The sequence below is a fragment of the Tauraco erythrolophus genome, chromosome 8 (assembly GCF_009769465.1).
Source record: "Tauraco erythrolophus isolate bTauEry1 chromosome 8, bTauEry1.pri, whole genome shotgun sequence".
Taxonomy (NCBI): domain Eukaryota; kingdom Metazoa; phylum Chordata; class Aves; order Musophagiformes; family Musophagidae; genus Tauraco; species Tauraco erythrolophus.
The window spans coordinates 19,054,255-19,072,566 of NC_141472.1; the positions used below are offsets into that span (position 1 = coordinate 19,054,255).

The 18,312-nt window shown below is 39.3% G+C and overlaps 1 protein-coding gene across 1 annotated transcript in view; it reads left to right on the top strand.

Moving 5' to 3' along the window:
- Positions 1 to 18,312, top strand: part of PDE11A (phosphodiesterase 11A) — a 139,084-nt gene that overhangs the window by 102,466 nt on the left and 18,306 nt on the right. The window contains exons 12-17 of the mRNA XM_086615713.1: positions 22 to 129; positions 5,324 to 5,433; positions 8,489 to 8,579; positions 11,582 to 11,682; positions 16,003 to 16,080; positions 17,464 to 17,531. Coding sequence (XP_086471839.1) covers positions 22 to 129; positions 5,324 to 5,433; positions 8,489 to 8,579; positions 11,582 to 11,682; positions 16,003 to 16,080; positions 17,464 to 17,531 — 556 coding nt within the window. The remainder of the gene's footprint in view (positions 1 to 21; positions 130 to 5,323; positions 5,434 to 8,488; positions 8,580 to 11,581; positions 11,683 to 16,002; positions 16,081 to 17,463; positions 17,532 to 18,312) is intronic.

Sequence of the window (18,312 nt, forward strand, 5' to 3'; positions counted from 1 at the left end):
AATTTGTACTTTTCGTTTCAGACGCTGTGTAGGTGGCTTTTGACGGTTAGGAAGAATTATCGAATGGTTCTGTATCACAACTGGAGGCATGCGTTCAACGTCTGCCAGCTCATGTTTGCCATGTTAACTGTAAGTATCCAGCTACAGACATAATCCCATAAAAGCTTTTACTGCCACATTGCCTTACCTGTCTAAACGTTTTCCAACGTTTGATTTCTTTTCTAGTCATTATGACATTCATTCATTTCCAATAGAAAAGCACACAGAATTAGGTTATTCAACGTAAGGTGGCACATATTTGGCAAAACTTTATAGTGTTTTAGTGACAGTGATATCACAGGCACATTAAAGTGACTGAAACAGATGGCAGTCTTGGAGCAAGCTTGTTGTTATAGAACTTGATCTTACAGAAATGTTTTTCTTTTGGAACTCTGATTTGACATGTATTTCAGACTCTTAAGTTGGAAAGTATAAAAATAAGGAAGATTAGAATCCCAGAAGTATTTATTATGTTGATATTTATTACTTTCTTATCCGGCTCCATCTACATAGTTGTAGAAGGTATTGCCTTAAAACATTTTAAGATTATCTTCCAACATAGTGATCTAAGTGAATCTTGTGTCTCCATTGGACACGGTAACACTTCTGAGTTTTATTAACGTGTATCTCCATCAGTACTGGTAACTCCTCTCAGCATACAACGAAATTCTGTTGAAAGTACCACTGCTCTTATTCGCTCGCTCTCCCTACCCCACAGCAACCTCACTGCATGAAATATTCCATGTTTGACTAGTTAATTCTTGTAAACGCATCAATAAAAAGCTCGGTGGTCCTGGATGCTTAATATTCTGGTTTATTTGGCAAAAGAGAAGCAACAAGTCTGTGTGCACACAACACTTTCCACTGTACTTTACATTTTGGGTTTGTCTGATATCCGGATAAAAATAAGAATTCGAGTTTTTCCATTTTTTGTGTTCAGTTTTAATGGCCAGTGTCATCTATCGTGAGCCTTAAAGCGGTCATATCAATAGCATTCGTGCAAGTATTTATTTATCTGAGATATCGTATGCTTGTTCCCTAATTTTTAATCACTGAGTGTTTACATTCTCGTTGCTGGCCAGTCTCTGTTGCATGGTTCTCATTTGGACCCTGTCCATAGAGGTGGAGATTCCACAGCCTGTGCCATTTGCAGCACAGGTCAGCGCCGTGTTACGTGGACTTGAGACAGTCCGTGGCCTGTTTCCTGCTCACAGGGCACAGCTGTCTTGTGCGTGGCTTCCCAGCTTCCTCCTCCGTTTGGCATCGCCTTGTGTGTCGGGCAAGAAAAAAGCGGTGCGATGTCCCCTAGCAGGTAGATGTTGGTCTAGTGCGAGGTCTGTCCCAGCTGTGTGGGTTTGTTTCTGTGAGCGTTTACGGAGGCGTAGCAAAGTCATACCGTACATTGTGAGACAAAGGAAATGGAGACGTTCAACAAGAGAGAAAGATCACATCTTCTTCTGGTGGTGAGGCTGTTCAGCCGAGCAGAGTTAACATTGTTTCAGCGGGCACCTTCTGATGATCTCTGATGAAATCTCGTGGTAATGTGTGGGCATCGGTTGTTTCTCAGGTTTTATAAACTTGACATACTTTTTTTTTTTCAGTTACAGAAAAATGAAAAGCTTTTTACTCTGAGGAGTAAGGGCAAAGTCAGGCAGTGCCGTTCAGCATGGAATTGCATTAATTTCTGCCGAACGGTTCCACAGGGTGAGGAGCCCTCGAACCTCCCCGTGAGGACCTCTAGGTGGAGCTCCAAGGCCAGGTTTTGGGCGGGCTGTTCTTTCTGTGGGAAAGGCTCTCTCCCGCCAGGCATCTCCATCTGAGCTCGCAGTGACTGCACTGGCAGCCAGCAGAGAGGACGCAGATCCCCGCTGCTTCAACAGCCACCAGCAAGCCTGAGAGACCTCAACCATCAGCTGCTTTGACCCTGGCTCTCAAAGCATCATTTCAGGATCCTTTTAGCAGTTAGCACAGGAACGCAACTGTCTGTGGGAGGTGATACAAGATTTTCAAGCCAAGCTCATTTCATTGCCCACGCTCCTGGTAATAAACTGAACGAGCAATTCCACGCGCAGGGCTGGATGCGGGTGGCCATGGCGTTGGACTCAGCATGCATCCCACCCCACTTCGCTGTGGCTCCGGCTGAGAACAGAATAAGTTCAGGTGCACAATCTTCTTGGGCTGCTCTCCCTTCCAGAGATAGAAGACAGATCTTGTGACAAAAGACACAAAAGAGAGAGTCAAGAGACACTCTTCCTCTGTTTGCCTTGGGGGAACCATTTGAATTAGTAGTGCCTTGTTTTTTCACTTGCAAAAGGGGAAAATTCTTTGAGTATCAGAGAGGGATTCTGATGGTCAAGACAACACTGTTTTGTGCAGTTACTGCACCCCATTCCTGATTTCTCCATGACAGTCAGCAATATCGGCTGCATCACAAATATAAAGAAATAGGTCTGGTTTAGGGCATTTTCTGATAGGACTTTCCGTAGCGTAGTACTGTCTAATCTGTAATATGTTGGTCTCTAATGGCCTGATCATGCTCCCACTGAATGTGGAAGGAAAATTCAGCTGGGTTCAACAAGCCAAACAACAGAAATTCAACAAAGTTTAAACCAGTTGTTTCACTCCTGAGTCAGCCTTCTGCATACTAAGGTATGTTCCTGTATATCTAAGTATTTTCTCTCTCCTGTTAGACACTGAACAGTTACAAGCCCAGTCCTGCGAGCCCCATTTCTGTATTTCGGACTCACCCAAATATTCTGAAGACAAGCACTGAAGCAAGACTGCTCCTGCAATCCAAGGACGTTGCATGAGACTAGACTGCAGGATCAAGCCCAGGCTTCATTATCAATGCCTTTGCCTAACACAGTTCACATTGATACTTATTTCAAAAAGTAAAAATGAACAAGTAAGCAACACAAAATTAAAATCCCATCTGGTGTGCTAATAACAAAACATATTCATGTGGGGCAAGGTATAATGAGTGCAATTCATTTCCTCACATGAAAGAATGACCTCCATAACTCACCGGAGACTCTGCCACTCATGAGTTATGGGTCATTCCTTTTCTGGTGAAAATAAATTTTACTGCACCGTCATCTATAGCCATGTATTTTTTCTCTCTGTGTAAATTCAAAAAATGAGGAAATGTAATCCTCTGTTTTCTTGCATTATGTTCAAAGCAGGTATCCCCTACCGTAACATTGTTTTAAATTAAATGCTTTCTATTAAGTGAAATAGGCTATATTCCTCTCATATATTCAATGACAACACTGTTGATTAAATAGAATGTTGCGTTTATTTTTGAGATATTGGTGCCATTAATAAATTCCTTAATCGGCTTTCCTACATTTGCAATAGAGTTTGAATCCTTGAGTTTAATCAAAGCTTGTGTTATGTTAAAGAATATTTATTACAGCATAAATTTTATATTCTAAAACTTACTCTTTTAAGTTGTTTTAACTTAGCCATGAATGTTTTCTCTAGATTGAAACTTGACACATGGCATGTTATTAGTTACAAACCTATTTTTTAATCCCTTTTTTTAAAAATAGACCTTGATTATTATTTGTTAGATAAAAGTAATGTTTAGAAAATAAGAAGAGAAAACACTATTTTTTAGAGAATTTCCTCTACCTGGATAGCTGTTACTGAAACTAAAAAAAGCAATGTCACTAGAAATCAGGAGAATCTCTTTCATAATATTCAAGTTACTGTGTACACCAGTGGATTCTACATAAAAGGAACATTTTTTCCTCATATTTGATCATATTTTTAAATATGTAAACTTTGAGCACAATTATAAAGCTTTTGTAGCAAGTCCTACACTTCCTCAATTCCCACTGAAAGGCATTCCTGAGCACCTGGAGGATCTTGGCTCCCTGTATTGCCTAAATACCAACTGTGGCCACATTTCAGACTACTTGGATTTGATCGTGCATTTACTTGAGTAGAATTTGTGGTCTTCAAGGTGAATAGCAGAATTTTCACATGGTATTGCAGCAATTGACCAGCATTTCTGAGTAGGCTATAAGTTCCTACCACATAAGGACAGGACATCAAGTCCAACTGATATTCACTGTCTTTGTATCTCTTGACCCTCTTTTTGCCAGTGGGTGAAATTATGCCCCATTGAAAGGCAGTGGAATTCAGGATATCTTACACACTTCTAGTGTTCAATCTTGGTTTGGTCCTCCAATATAAATATATTTTGTATTCCTTTTGTATAATGTCCTCTCATACCAACTAATCGTGTGGCTAATTGAGGAGTGTCATTGGAGACTGGCACTGTGGAAAGACAAGTGTTAGATTTTCCAGCTCAGCCAGTCATTTTTGCAGGCAATATGCCCTTGTGCTTCTGAAGAATTGAAGAACCAGGTTATTTCTGCCATGGGTAAGATGCACAGCTCCAGGGAGGTGGTGTCCCACACAGGCTCCAGCACCTCCTCCAGACAGGATCTGTTCAGGATACTTGAGGTTAGCAACAACAGTAGTGTTTCTTTTCTGACATGAGGCAGTTCAGGCAGGAAAACTGCTGTGGCAAGTATCCACAAAGAGAAGTATAGTGGCAAAAAAAAAAAAGTTTCTAGGATCAGCTCCCCCATTCACACAGACGTATCTGGTCTGAGCTGGTCATGGGGAATTTCAATACATCAGTTTTCAAAATTCTCTCCCAAATTCAAGTGGGTATCTGCAGCAGAAACAGGCCATTTAAGACATTTTGTCTTTAAATCATGCTGCTTCATTTCATGTGTCCCAGATAACAAATTTCTTAATAGTTCATAACAGTTCCATAGAGTATATTTTAGCTGGCTTCTTTTATAGATCTTTTGATTTAACATCTCAGCTATCTCTGACAGTAGGCACTGACTAAGATGGTCACCTCAGGATTGAAGAGATCTGTCTAAATACTTCTCTGAACAATAATTTCAAAATGGAATCAATTTTGGTTTGTATTTCTCTGATATGAAATTCTAGTTCCTGTCTTAGCATGTAGTTATTGGTGTTTATTTTCAGCCCTTTTTGCCTTTACTGCTTTCTGGGCAGTGGAGAAATGGCATGCTGGAAATGCAACAGAGAGATAATAACAGATCACTCCAAGGATGTTATCTATTCTGCTAACCATCTAACATACAGGAGGGAATATAATACGACAATAAAGCATTTATCTTCTCCTTACTGAAATGTTCACGGTATCAAAACAAAGTTGACTGTTGCTCGATGGACTAACATTACTTATCCCTTTTGCTACTGATAGTTACAGCTGCTATTTTTTTTCTGCTCTCAGACTGCAGGATTTCAGGAGATTCTAACTGAAATTGAAATTTTAGCTTTGATTGTGGGATGCTTATGTCATGACCTTGACCACAGGGGAACCAACAATGCCTTTCAAGCCAAGTAAGTTTTCTAATTCTTGTTACTTTAATTTGTTTTTCTTCCACAGAAGATCAAAAGGTGACCAGGATAAAGAATGAAGCATTAATTTCAGGCCTCCTAGGCCAAGGCCAAGTATTCTTATTCTTGTATGTAGTGAGTGACTATCCATCTTTATCATTCTCTGTACTTTTGGGTAATTGCTGGCTTGTCCTTTGTATCAGGCTGTTGAACTGACACCACGTATTGAAACGTGCTGCCAAAACTTGATGTTCTTTTCAGGCTCAGGTACTATTGATTCTGGTATTCAACTTAGGAAACACTGAAACTGTCTGTCTGGGTTGTTTTCGCTGGCTGGAATGGATGACGTTAAGCAAAACCTTGTTCAACTATTAAGAAGAAAAGAAAATAGGTAAAACTGAAATAATGCTTTCACAAAAACTTTCCCACCAGTATAGGCAAGCATATGTAAAGTAATTAGTAGCTTATGAATTATGAAACCGTTGCCATCGTGCTGGAGTTCTGGTGTGTATCATCCACAGCGGGTGCCTGGGGCAGTTGCTCCTCCACATACCGGTCAGTTGTGGAGCACACAGGGTCCCTGGTCTGTAGAAATGCCTCCTCCCTGGCCTGCCCCACGTGCCAGAGGACACAGAGCCTGTTCGGAGAATGCTGCAGCAGGCAGGGGTGGGCTGGCCATACCCTGCAATGGTCAGTACCCACCAGAACACGAAGCTGGATCTCGAAGGCAGTTTCTTGCATCACCTGTGTGAAATATTGCTTTCCAGACCATTTTCAATTCTAAATTATTTTTTTTTTTCAGTTCGAAGTGTTTAGGACCCCGATTCAGCAGCCCCGACTTGCATATGTTTTTACTGTCCAGGCTGCTGCCCTCAGACACAGTGAGGTAGAAGCAGGTTTGTGGAAGGTTTGAGGGTACTTCTTCTTACTGTGGTGGTAAGGGAACTCCTTTGAGTCGAGGTCAAATTCTTACCAAAAATCTGTGTTCCCTGAGAATAGAGTGGGACAACAAGAAATGTCCCCTGACAACATCCTGGCCAAGCTGTGAAATAAAGCTGTTGGATACGGACACTCCTCCAAAACCCATGTTGTTTTCTTGACTCCCCAGGTCCTCTACAGTCAGAATATGAGACCTTGAGGCTTTCTTGTCCTGCAGATCCCAGTATGCATTTGCAGCTTTGTCTGTTCTGCATTACTGCTAATCCTCCAGCATGACCAGGAAGTAGTCAAAGTTGTCAAAAGATATTTGAAAGGCAGGGTGATGTTGTATCGCCTATTTTGTTCTACCTTTTGCAGAAATACTCTGCTGCAATGTGTGTGTGTGCATGGGCTGCTGCATTTCTGGGGACCTCAGTGAGTTGCCTCAGTGAACATCACTCAAAATGATGTTTCTGAAACTCGCTAAGCTGCCGTTTCCTGAGCTATTGGTGTTGCTGTATGGTCTCAATGAAACAATGACACTGTCTGGATCTTCAATCACCATAGCAAGGAAAATCAATTGCAGTGCTCAAAAGACAGAGCTCATGGTGCAAAGGTTACCAAGCACTGCTAGATGCCTTTTTGCAGCTGAGTCTTGAAGAGAATCAAAAAAGACGAGACAAATGGGAAGGAAGCTCGGCTGATTGATGTTTATGTTCCTAATTTACGAAAAGGAGACCTAAGATTTACATCCTGACCGTTTTAGGCTCTGATTAAGTTAACCACTTCTCCACTGTAGCATTACACAACAATATCTCTTGTGCAGAGGGATGGCTGACTTAAAGGTAGAGGTTTAAACATCAGACTGCTGTCACTTATACTTGTTTCACAATGGAGTACAAAGAGGAGGCTGCCATTTTATGACTCCATAAAGAAATTGCTGAAGACATTTAACAAAAGACAAACATTACCACACATGTATAAAACATCCCTGGAAACAGAAGCTGTAGTTTTCATAACCGCAGCTGTGATTTATTCCCCTAACCTGACATAAATTTAAGCATCGCATTTTCCTATTTTATCTTCAGTGTTCAATACTGCTGTTCTGTGTGATGAAAGTTCAAGAGGTATATGATGGAGGCAATATCACAGTTGTCTGAAATGGCTCTGTTGTATATCTCAACACCATGTCCTCTAGGGATGATGTTTCCTGGACATCCTTCTGTCTCATATAGCTGCTTCTGATAATTAAATATCAATATGGTGCAGTTTTGTAGTATATGCTCCTAGGAGACTCTTTCTGTTTGTCTCTAGTATAATCTCTTATTCTCATTTCCTTGGAAAGAAAACCCATCTTGTCGCTTTAGGCTGGGTCCCAGAAGTGAAGTAATGGTGAACAGTAGCTGTTCTGATAATCTAGTCCCATTCTCTACATCTCCCAACTATTCACAATTTTATAATGGTATTCTATAGGTTTTTGTCTTTACACTTAGAAAACCCACCTCTGCTGTGCATTTTGAAGCTAACTTTGTTTTAGACAATAAACATGAGAAAATACATTCTAAAGAGATGCTCAACTTTACTTTTGTATTCACTGCTGTCACTTGTGGTTTTTTGTTTACCTTAGCATTTTTAAGTGCATGGTTTTAAATACTGACAGAACCTCACTGCATTTGCACTTGTTTTTTTTGTTGTTGTGTTTTGGTTTTTTTTTAAAGAGTTTGTAATCACCCATTGTAAGCCATTGTGTTTATATCTATCGAGAATTAAAAATAAAAACTCGTAGCAGAACAGCCGGTCCTAGCTGAAGGGCATTATTCTTTGTCTTTACTGCATAGTGGTCCACCTGTGCTGTTGCATCGCTGAGGTACTTTCAAAAAGTATTAGCATATTTGCATTACAAAATCTCATGTAGTTTCAGGAAAATCTTTAGTCAGCTGATGATATTTAGCAAGGTCTGGAACATAAATGCCTTGTATCTGGCTTTAAATCAGTATTTTGATCTTGCCAACTGTCTTAAGTGTGGTTGCTGAAATGGAGAGGGAGAGTGTGGCTACGCACTTTCGTTACTAAATTGTCTCTGAAACCTGCTTCGTAAGCAGACACGCCGTATTTGTTGACTCCCCATGTTCTGTTTCAGGAGCGGATCAGCCTTAGCTCAGCTCTACGGCACCTCTGCTACCTTGGAGCACCACCATTTCAATCATGCTGTCATGATTCTCCAAAGTGAGGTACAAAAGCATTACTATTAATCTCACTGTAAGCCGTTGGGCAGTTTCAGCCGGAGAAAGGAAATACCACACACAGTACCTTTTTAATGCCCTCTCCTTGAGGGATTATTTATTGGTTACCACAAAGGTCACAACTAGCACAAAATTAAACAACTACAAATGCTGATCATAGAGCCCAGAGATTATATTTGTCTCAATCAGCTAGGGGCAAGGAGAACATATCCTAATCATATTGTCAGCTTTTCTCAGTCTTCTTACATATATCCTGCTCAGTGGTTTATAGGTAGGTGAAACAAGCTCTTACCTTTCCCCACAGGTGTTGTATTCAGAGTATCACAGTCATCCTTCACTGGACGAATTTAATGTCTTTGACAGTCTTTATGTAGTCAGTATTTTTTTTATAGTTTTGCATAATTAATAAATGATTTTTTAAAAAATAATATCAGTAATATCATGCTGTCCAAAGTACACTAGTTGCTTTGCCAGATACATACAAAGACATAGTTCTTGCCTAGAATACCTTATGCGTAACAGTATGCTGCAAGCACTACCCCAGAGATGTAACAAGTGAGAAAAGTAGAAGGATGGACACGCAATGCTTACAAAGCAATGAATATATTTTCTTAATTTACACAGATAGGTTGTTACAAAAAGCATTCAGTATATATAAAACCAAAAACATTGTTCATGCAGCACAATTGGAGACTGTATGCTGATCTGCAGTAACTCCTGAAGAGCATCTGGGAATGTCCCGTGGCCACAGACGAGTGGCAACAGGGTGATGGCTTTACCTCTGTGTACAGTGCCACAGAGATTAGTCATGGGACTGTGGCTTTAGTGTTCAGTTTCTCGACATGACATTAAGAAAGTAGACATAGGAAAGGAGAGCACCAGCATGAGATTTAAACAGCTCAATCTGCTTAGCCTAGCCTAGCTTATCTAAAAGGTGATACTAGGAATTAAATGGCTCCTTATACTACCAGGGAAAGGCATAAGAAAAAGAAGCATTTGAAAATTAAACAGTCTGGTTCAGAACAGGAAATGCTTTTTTTCTAAACCAATGACACTGTTCAGCCTCTACAACAATCTTTCCTAGGAAACAGTGATTTCTCTAGTTTCTGAAATCTCTTTGAAGATAGGCTCAAGACATGGACAACTCTGTGAAAGCTTATAGCTCATGTCTGTTTAGATAGCTCATGTCTGTTTAGATGCTTTTCTTTATCTTTTTCAGCTTAAAAATCAAGAAAACCATGAAAAAAAATTACTTTTTTTTCCTTGGAATCTACTCCAGCTTCTTTCAGAGATCTAAAATATTACTTGAAATGCAAGTCCTCATTCAGGCAGTTGCTTCTTCAGGTCGTCATTTCTAGACCAGGAAATTAATCCTACGAGATTTTAATCCGATGGATATTATTTACTAATGGAATACAATACCTCTTAGTTTGGAATAAATGCAGATTTGGATCCTCCAATGTACTTAAACAGACACTAACTTTCCCCAGCTGAACAGTAGGAATCCTCTTTCAAATAAGCTGACATGACAATATCCTATCCACTGATGTTGATATTCTAGTCTGGTTTTGCTATGCAGAAAGAAACACAGTATATTGTATTATTTCTTTAGGTTTTTATCATGTTGGACAAAGGAGCTATTTATCGTTTACTCTTGACACGCTAACTGCAGTATAAGCGATTTTGAGCTTTGCAGTGGCCCGGTTTTATACATGATGAAACAGGTCAGAAAGGCAAAGATATTATAGAATAACAGCCAACTTGGTGAATTACTCCTGTTGTAAGAGTTGCTGTTTTCCTGATACATTTTGTTTTATTTTCTTCTCAGTACTTTGGTTTTAAAATTGTTTTTCATAAATAAGATTTAGATTCTCAAATCCTTCTCAATATTTAGCTGGAAAAAAAAATCATTTCATTGGCATAGAGAAGACGATCTTTTATGCATGGCAAATTATTTTTTTAGTCCAACAATTAGCTAATCTATTAAAAAATACCCACCACACCTTATCTCTTCTAGATCCTCAGATCATCATGGTTATAGCAATCGTGTTGCTGGAAAATTATTGTTTTTGAGAGCGTTTTAAAGTTCCTAAGCAGTAGATGGCAGTGCATACTGAACGTGTGCGTTACAGTGCTAAATACTACCAAAATAAGACTGTTTAGCAGAAACCTCACTATTTCTATAGGTGATTAGAAAAAAAAAAAATTTTACATTTTAGGATTTTCCATTTTGTTTCTTTCAGCTTATTTCCTCTAGGATTTCATAGAGAAATTATAGGATCTCCCTCTTAGGTTTCAGAGATTCAGTTACAAAAAGACCTTCCTGCTCTCAAATAGCAATATTAATTGTTTCCTTTCATTCTGGCCATGGAGCACCTTTCAAATTCTTAATCCACGATTCCTTAGAAAGTAGCCTATTGGGCCTACAAAGGACATATGAACTGCATAAAGGCTGCAGTTCTTTAGCCTGCGTAGGGAATGCTTGTACATGCTGTGAGACAATGCAGTAATGGACAGAGTGAGCAAACGGGCTATGTTTTGAATAAAAAACTGATTTAGTGTCTTTGACTGCTCTAACAGCAGTTTGTGTGCCTGCAAGCAGCAGCACAGATAAATCTATTAGGAGCACAACTCAAAAGCTGCAATACATAACTCCCTGAAACATTTAATAAGAGGAAAGATTGAGTTGTATCCATAGTTTTTCCCCATAAACTGAGTCTGTACAGGGTCAGAGCAAAGAGTAAATCTTTACTCAAGAGGCTATAATTTCAGCAGAGTTTAGAAAAACATCCCAGGTGCTTGATTACAATTGTCAACTCTTCCACCTCAATGTAATCTCAGCAGTATTAACATTATTATTTTGTTGTAGTTTTGCCATGAATCAGAAAAGGCCTCTGTTACAGGGAAACAGTAGACTAAAGAGTTGGAAAACCTTTTAAAAACCTATATTGATTGCCAGCCCTTTACCTCTTTTATCTCTTTCATTATAGGGTCACAACATCTTCGCTAACTTGTCCTCTAAGGACTACAGTGACCTTATGCAGCTTCTAAAGCAATCGATATTGGCAACAGACCTCACTCTGTACTTTGAGTAAGTATTGGCGTTTCTTGTATTTGACAAATGAAAATTCGAAGAACTTGCTCTAATGACCTATTAAATACCAATAAGGATATAAAATATGAGAAGTTAGTGTTTAGCTGTGGTTGAAGAGATTTAGTCTAATACTTAGTATATCTTAGGCTAATAGAAATATCTCAAGTGTCCAAGTAGGTTTTGCTTTAATGCGTGACATGTCTGTATCAACAAAAAGCAAGTGAAATCCTAGACTTATACTTCAAAGCAATCCCAGGAATCAGTTACAGCTCAGTCTCGTAATTCTTCTGTCCCTTCTGTGATCATTTCTTTAGACATGTAGAAAATCAATGACATTTTAGAATTCTTTTCCACCATTTCTAAACATGTATGCTAAGAAATATTATGTTTAGTTACAGATCCAGTTGCAGAGATAATGAAAGCATACACATTGCTGCTTTGAGGACAAATTATGGCAATTTGCGTCACATGAGAATAGTCTTAAAAACATTAACTTGAGAGACATATTACAGGATCTCTCTCATCCGGTTTTCTTCCTTTTCCTTGTTTGCAAATCGCATCTCTAAGGGATTTCAAGTTGGTGCTATTTTACATTTTTCCAATACTGTTAATTAGTACCAAGCTCTTCCCAGTGCGAATGTATGGGAGTGTGCGTGTAGTCAGGGTAGTCGTGATGCCACCGTCACATTGCACTTTCGACATCCTGCTCTCTGGCACGTGCCTGTGGCTGACTTACAGGGAGAAGTGCTGTCGGATGTGCAGTTTCAGCATACTACCTTCCCAGTCTTGAGAATAATTTATCCATAGGAATTTTTGCTTGATGTTCATTAGCATCCTATCCTAAACAGTGTTGGGTAGCATTTAGTAATGTTTTTCTTGACTTTTAGGAGGATATACCTGGATTCCTCCACTCCTTTGTGCTGATGGTTGATACTAAACCAAGTTTCCAGAAAACTTGAGGCAAAGTCTTTACCCTGGAATTGTTCAACTGTCTATATCAACATTGTATCTTTAAGTGTTAATTGTAAAAACGCTAACTGGGATGCTGCAATATTTGCTTTGTCTTTTTTTTTCAGTATTTGGTTAGTGTGCCAAGGGCTGTTTCTCAACAGTACGGGCAGTAGACCCACTGATACTCTTTGCTTCCTGCAAGTCTCTTCTCAGAGGAGTTGTATTAAGAAAGGGTTTTAATAAATAGTTTGACTGTAAACTACTTCTAAGCATTAGTCGTGAAGAAATTTCTGTTTGCTGACATGAAAATTCTGAGCAGGACAAATAAATCCTTTTAAGCATATTCTTTTTGAAGCCGTCTGTTAGGATCCCTTGTTACCTAGGGGCTGGTGTGACAGGGGAATTTGTTGACAGCTTTAAGGGAGATACAAGGACCACAGGGATGTGTCAGTACAGGTTCTCCTGTCTCACTACAAATAACAAGTGCTGCAGAAATGTTTTGTGTTGTCGAGGAAGAGATGAGTGGCAGGGTCTGAGAGGGCAGCTGCCCTGGCACAGCCCCGTGTGCTCCCCCTGGCTGGGATCCTGCAGCCCCTGGAAGAGCCAGAGGCTCTGCCCTGGAGAGAACCCGTGGCAGAGACCTCCGGAGGGAACCCAGGCCAGAGCCAGATGTGATAGAGCTCTCTTCTCTGCATGCCTTAGGTTGAAAAATTACATGGTCAAGTCGTCTTTCTAGTTTTAATACAGAGAAATAATGTCAAAAAAAAGAGACATCAGCTGAATTTCAAGATTATTCTTCCTTGCTTGCATAAATGATTTTTATGTGCTACATGAATCAGAAAACTTTTAGCAAATGAGGCCTCTTTACTCAGAAGTCTGCAAATAAGTTATCTTTTCCTCTTGTGTTGTTACAGTTCATTAATCGGGTAGTTGTTATGCTACTTTACTTCCAAAATTGCCTGAAAATCACTCCCTTGAAACAATGATTTATGCTTCTTAACGCCACCCTATGTGAACAGATGTTTCCACACAAGTACCTAACTTGCTTTTTCAGTTTGCTACATCTTCCATATTTTTGTAGAGAAGGAAATTCTCATTATCAGTGGTCTCAGAATGCCTAAACTTAGTGATCACAAAGTCCAGCTAGCAAAACAGCAACAAAACTCCAGGTAGAGCAAGGCTTTATGACCTTCTTGAGGCACTACTTTTCTACAAACAAACAAAAAGATGACTTTCAGTGAAAGGTCAGATGGAAAACATACTTGATGTTAGTAGATAATTCTAGATAATGATGCTTGCAAATAATATAACAAGCAAAAGCATGGAACCAAAGTTAAGTTCATGGAAATTCATTCAAATGATGTATTGAGCCACTGGGCTGTAGAGCAAGTGGATGTGCTATATATAGCAAAACAGCATTTTCTTCCAGGCAAAATACAACCAGAGTCAATGTTACTCAAAGACATTGCAAAATTGGGATCATTCTGTTTATTTCTGAAATCCTGGCATATTGTGTCTGCTTAATAATAGCAAACCTCTTGGTTTTGGATACCATGCATCGGCAACCAGTAGGAAACACTAAATTGCTTCCTCATACATGGCTGCTTTCCTCAGGTTGACTCCTTGCTACACTAGAAATTCTCTGTGGAGTCAGACTACTACTTCTGCATCCATTTAAATGGATATCAAATAAACTTCTTATTTTAAAGTTTTCAGGTTAACAGAAGGCCTTGAGACTCACATTTTCAATTATTTTTTATGGATCTCTCTATTTTAAATTTGAATATTTGAAGTTTCTGGGACGTCATCTTCCTGAGCTTTCAGCTTTAAACAGTCTTGCTTGGTTTTTTTTTCAGTGACATATGAATTGCCCAGAATATTCAATACTTCAAATGAAATCACTACCAAATTTTACATTGTTAGACTGGGCACTGAAATACAGGATGCAAAAATCCACTGTTCAGTCTCTTAATAGAGTATGTAGTTGTTGATGATCTGCTCAGGATTAGGCTGGTTTAAAGTTTATGTGTGAACTACTCTTGGCCATATCGTTGCAATATTTATTTCTACTGAGGCCAGGATGCTATGACTTTGTGTGAGAGAAATGAATTGTGTTTTCTGCATATGTGACTTTGCATTGTCCCAGAAAATTCTGTAATGTGAAACTCTTTTATGTCTCATTTCATGAAACATAAGGGATTAGATGTCATCGTGCAGTCCTTATAGCTCCCTGTTCTAGTTGCTGTCAGGAAATCCGTTATAGAAAGGCCCTACGGTAGGAGCAACTGGTCGTATAATGCATGGCAGTCAGGAACCAGAATAATGCAACATGCCCCGCTTAAAATTCTGTCCATTGATCAAGGGCAATGTTCCTGGAAGTGGGCATCTCCTCGTGTGTAAAACCTGTACTGGCTACCGTGAGACTGTGCGTTCAATAATCACCGTTCAAAATTTCAGTCTAGCTGAAGTAAACGTAAAAAATATAAAACTTTGCAAAGTCTCTCCTGTTGGGAAATCTAACTACAGTTCCACTTGACAAAGAGATAGCAGAGTCTTCTATGAGATAGGGCACTGGAGTGTCACTCAGAACATAGGTATTTACTTTCCAGCTTTGATGCTAATACGTTGTGGCATTCTGGGCAAGTTGCCCCAGATTTTTGTACCTCAATTTCTGCTATATCTGGGGCAGGATCTGTTTCATATTGTGGTCACGCTGCATGCAATAAGAGCTGGTTGGACTCTCAGTGCCATAAAAATTTACCAAACAAGCATTAACATGTTCTGGCTCGTGTTTTGTCCCGTCTTTGAGGACATAGGCAAGATATTCCAGAAGACAAAGCACAGGACCAAGCAGGGAGACCCAGTTTCTAGTCAATAAGAGCTACTAACTCAAGACATCTTTAGCTCCTGTGTCTCACTGTTCTGTTCTGTGTGCTGGAAATAACAGGAATTGCACACCTCTGAAAAAACCTTCAGGATCCAGAAGTAAAAATGATTTTGCAAGGACAAGTAAAGAGAAGGGTGTATATATTTCAGGGGTGTTTCTATTGTCTATCTGTCCACTGCTGTAGTTGAACATTTCATGCTTCCATGGAAGACTGAACATTTTGGTGCCATTTATTTCCTTATCTGCAGGGACCATAAATACAGTATTGCTTTTACTAGGCAACTCTGACATTGATAACAGACATTTATAGAACGTGTTCGGAAATTAGTATGTTTCGCTTAAATGGACTGTCAGTGTAACGACTTTAACGATAACACATGAGGTGCAATGATTTCACATCATCCAGAGAACTGTGCTTCTACCGCAGCGCCGCCCTGCCAGTGTCTTTTTTCCTTCTCTGATAATCTGTTTTGTTGCAGGAGAAGGACCGAGTTTTTTGAACTTGTCAGTAAAGGTGGTTATGATTGGAATATAAAAAAACACCGAGAAATATTTCGGTGAGCACTACTATTTCTTGCTTTCTGCTTATTTCAAAGTGTAGCCATATTTGTTTCAGGAATTTAATATATCATGGAGTGAAGTCTTAGAGTAACAAGAGAAGGTAGCTTGTTTGAAAAATATGACCCATGATATGAAATATATGGTATGATTTTTAAACATTACCAGACAGCAGGGATGTAATCTGTGTGCCCTCGCCTTCTCCATTCCTATTTCTGCCTTCACGCTCTGTCATGTTTTCTTTGCTTTCTCCCAGCCTCACCAGTTACTGCCCAGCCCTTCTGCTCTTTCTCCAGAAAGCATCAATATTCTGCCTCAGGACACAAAGATCCTTCTTGTCCATTTCCCCGTTCCCTCTTCCTCTCAACTGTTTTCTTTCACTGACCATTCTTCTCTCTGGTCTTCTAGTCTGTACCTGGGAATTTGCAGATACACGGTACTCTTCTAGCCCTCAAGAATGATCTGAGCATGCATCCTATTGAAAACCTCAGACATTGTGCGTGGCTTGAGTACACCACACTTGTGAGACAATAAAATGTGGGCATTTGCATATGCATGCCTGATTATGTCTCTTTTATCTGAAATTTCATTAAAATTCTGTTTCCTTTTGGTCTTTTGACCAAAATATTGGCCATTTTCTATTTTCCATATCATTTCACCCGTTCCTAATTTTAGATTCAGGCAATATATTTGATGCTTCATTTTCAGTGCCCTTGTTCTTCATTTAAACTTTCTTAGACTTTTATCTGCATCATGTACTGTACATAAACGCTTTCTACAGCTGAATGGTTTCTTTCTCCTTATGCATATAAAACATGGTTGTAGCTAGGTATTAAACTACAGTGGAACAGTATAGCTCATAGTAAATCTTAAATTTTTATTGTAGATGAGCAGTAGAAACTGCTTAAACAGTGTCTGGGATGCCTCCTGTGATTATAGGTTCTCTTGCTACAGCAGTCACTTACAAATAGGCATATAAATTAATCCAGTTTGCAGGTGTTATTATGTAATAATATCCTCACTTATATCATGTGAAGCACATGCTTTCTAGTACATTCTAGGTATTAATGTAAGCAGTGTTAGAATTATTGCAAAATTAGCAGTTACTCCCTTGCAATATCATTTATTTTCTAGCGTGCAATGCACAATACCAAAATTCATTGTCTGATGACCTGCAACACATTAGGCTTCCCAGGCACAATTGTGATGTAAAAGCTGTGCTGATGGTTGAGATTTCAAACATGCCATTCTTTTCTGGAGGAAAAGAAGGTGCCAGGGCTGACATTTTATATATGTATTATTTATTTATGCATCCAGAGCAGAGTTGTTTAGAAATCCAACAAAGGTTGATTCAGCTTGTATTGTTCATTTCTGTTTTTCAGATCAATGCTAATGACAGCCTGTGACCTTGGAGCTGTGACCAAACCGTGGGAGATTTCAAGACAGGCGAGTCATGATTAATAGCAGGGCTGGAAGGAGGCGGGACTGGCAGGACAATATTCCCAGGGCCCTGGCTTACAAGGGACCAAAACTGGAATCAATTTACAGCGGTATTAATGCTATAAAAAAATAGCAGGGGGTTTCTGCAAGAAATGGTTTATTGCATAATCTTTCCATGTTCACATGCTGGTGAGCAGCATGTAGGTACCTGAAGAGATGTAGTTTTACAATCTCTCCTCTTATTAACCTTTTGAATCCATATCAAAAAATAGATGCATTTAACAAAAAAACCCAAAACGTTAGCCAAATGTAGTTGTGCTTTCTTGTTTTGTCTCAAAGTTTTCCTTGACAGTGGCAGAATCTTCCTTAAATCAAAAATACCAGCAGATGATCTACAAACTTTAATTAACATAAAATCTTCGGTATATATGATAAGAGATATGTGTTCATTTTCTCAACACTGATGGAAAAAAACCGCAAGGGTAGTATAGAGTCTTTTTGAGCATCCTGTCCTTAGGAAAAAAAACAACAAACAAAACCAAATAAAAATTCAGGCTCCTGCTGCTGAGTAGGCTATTTAGAAATACACATAAAACTTGAGTCCAGCATTGGCAAACAATTACAATGTGAGAAAGTAACCTGTCCCAAAAATCTTGTCCTTTACCACGTGATTTTCCCTTTTACAGGCATCTTTCCTTACTCAGCATCCATCCTTAATATTTCCTGTATCCATGCTAATAATCCTCTCTCCTTTACTGAGGTCCAGAACAAGCCAGTGGTAGGCAGGCTGT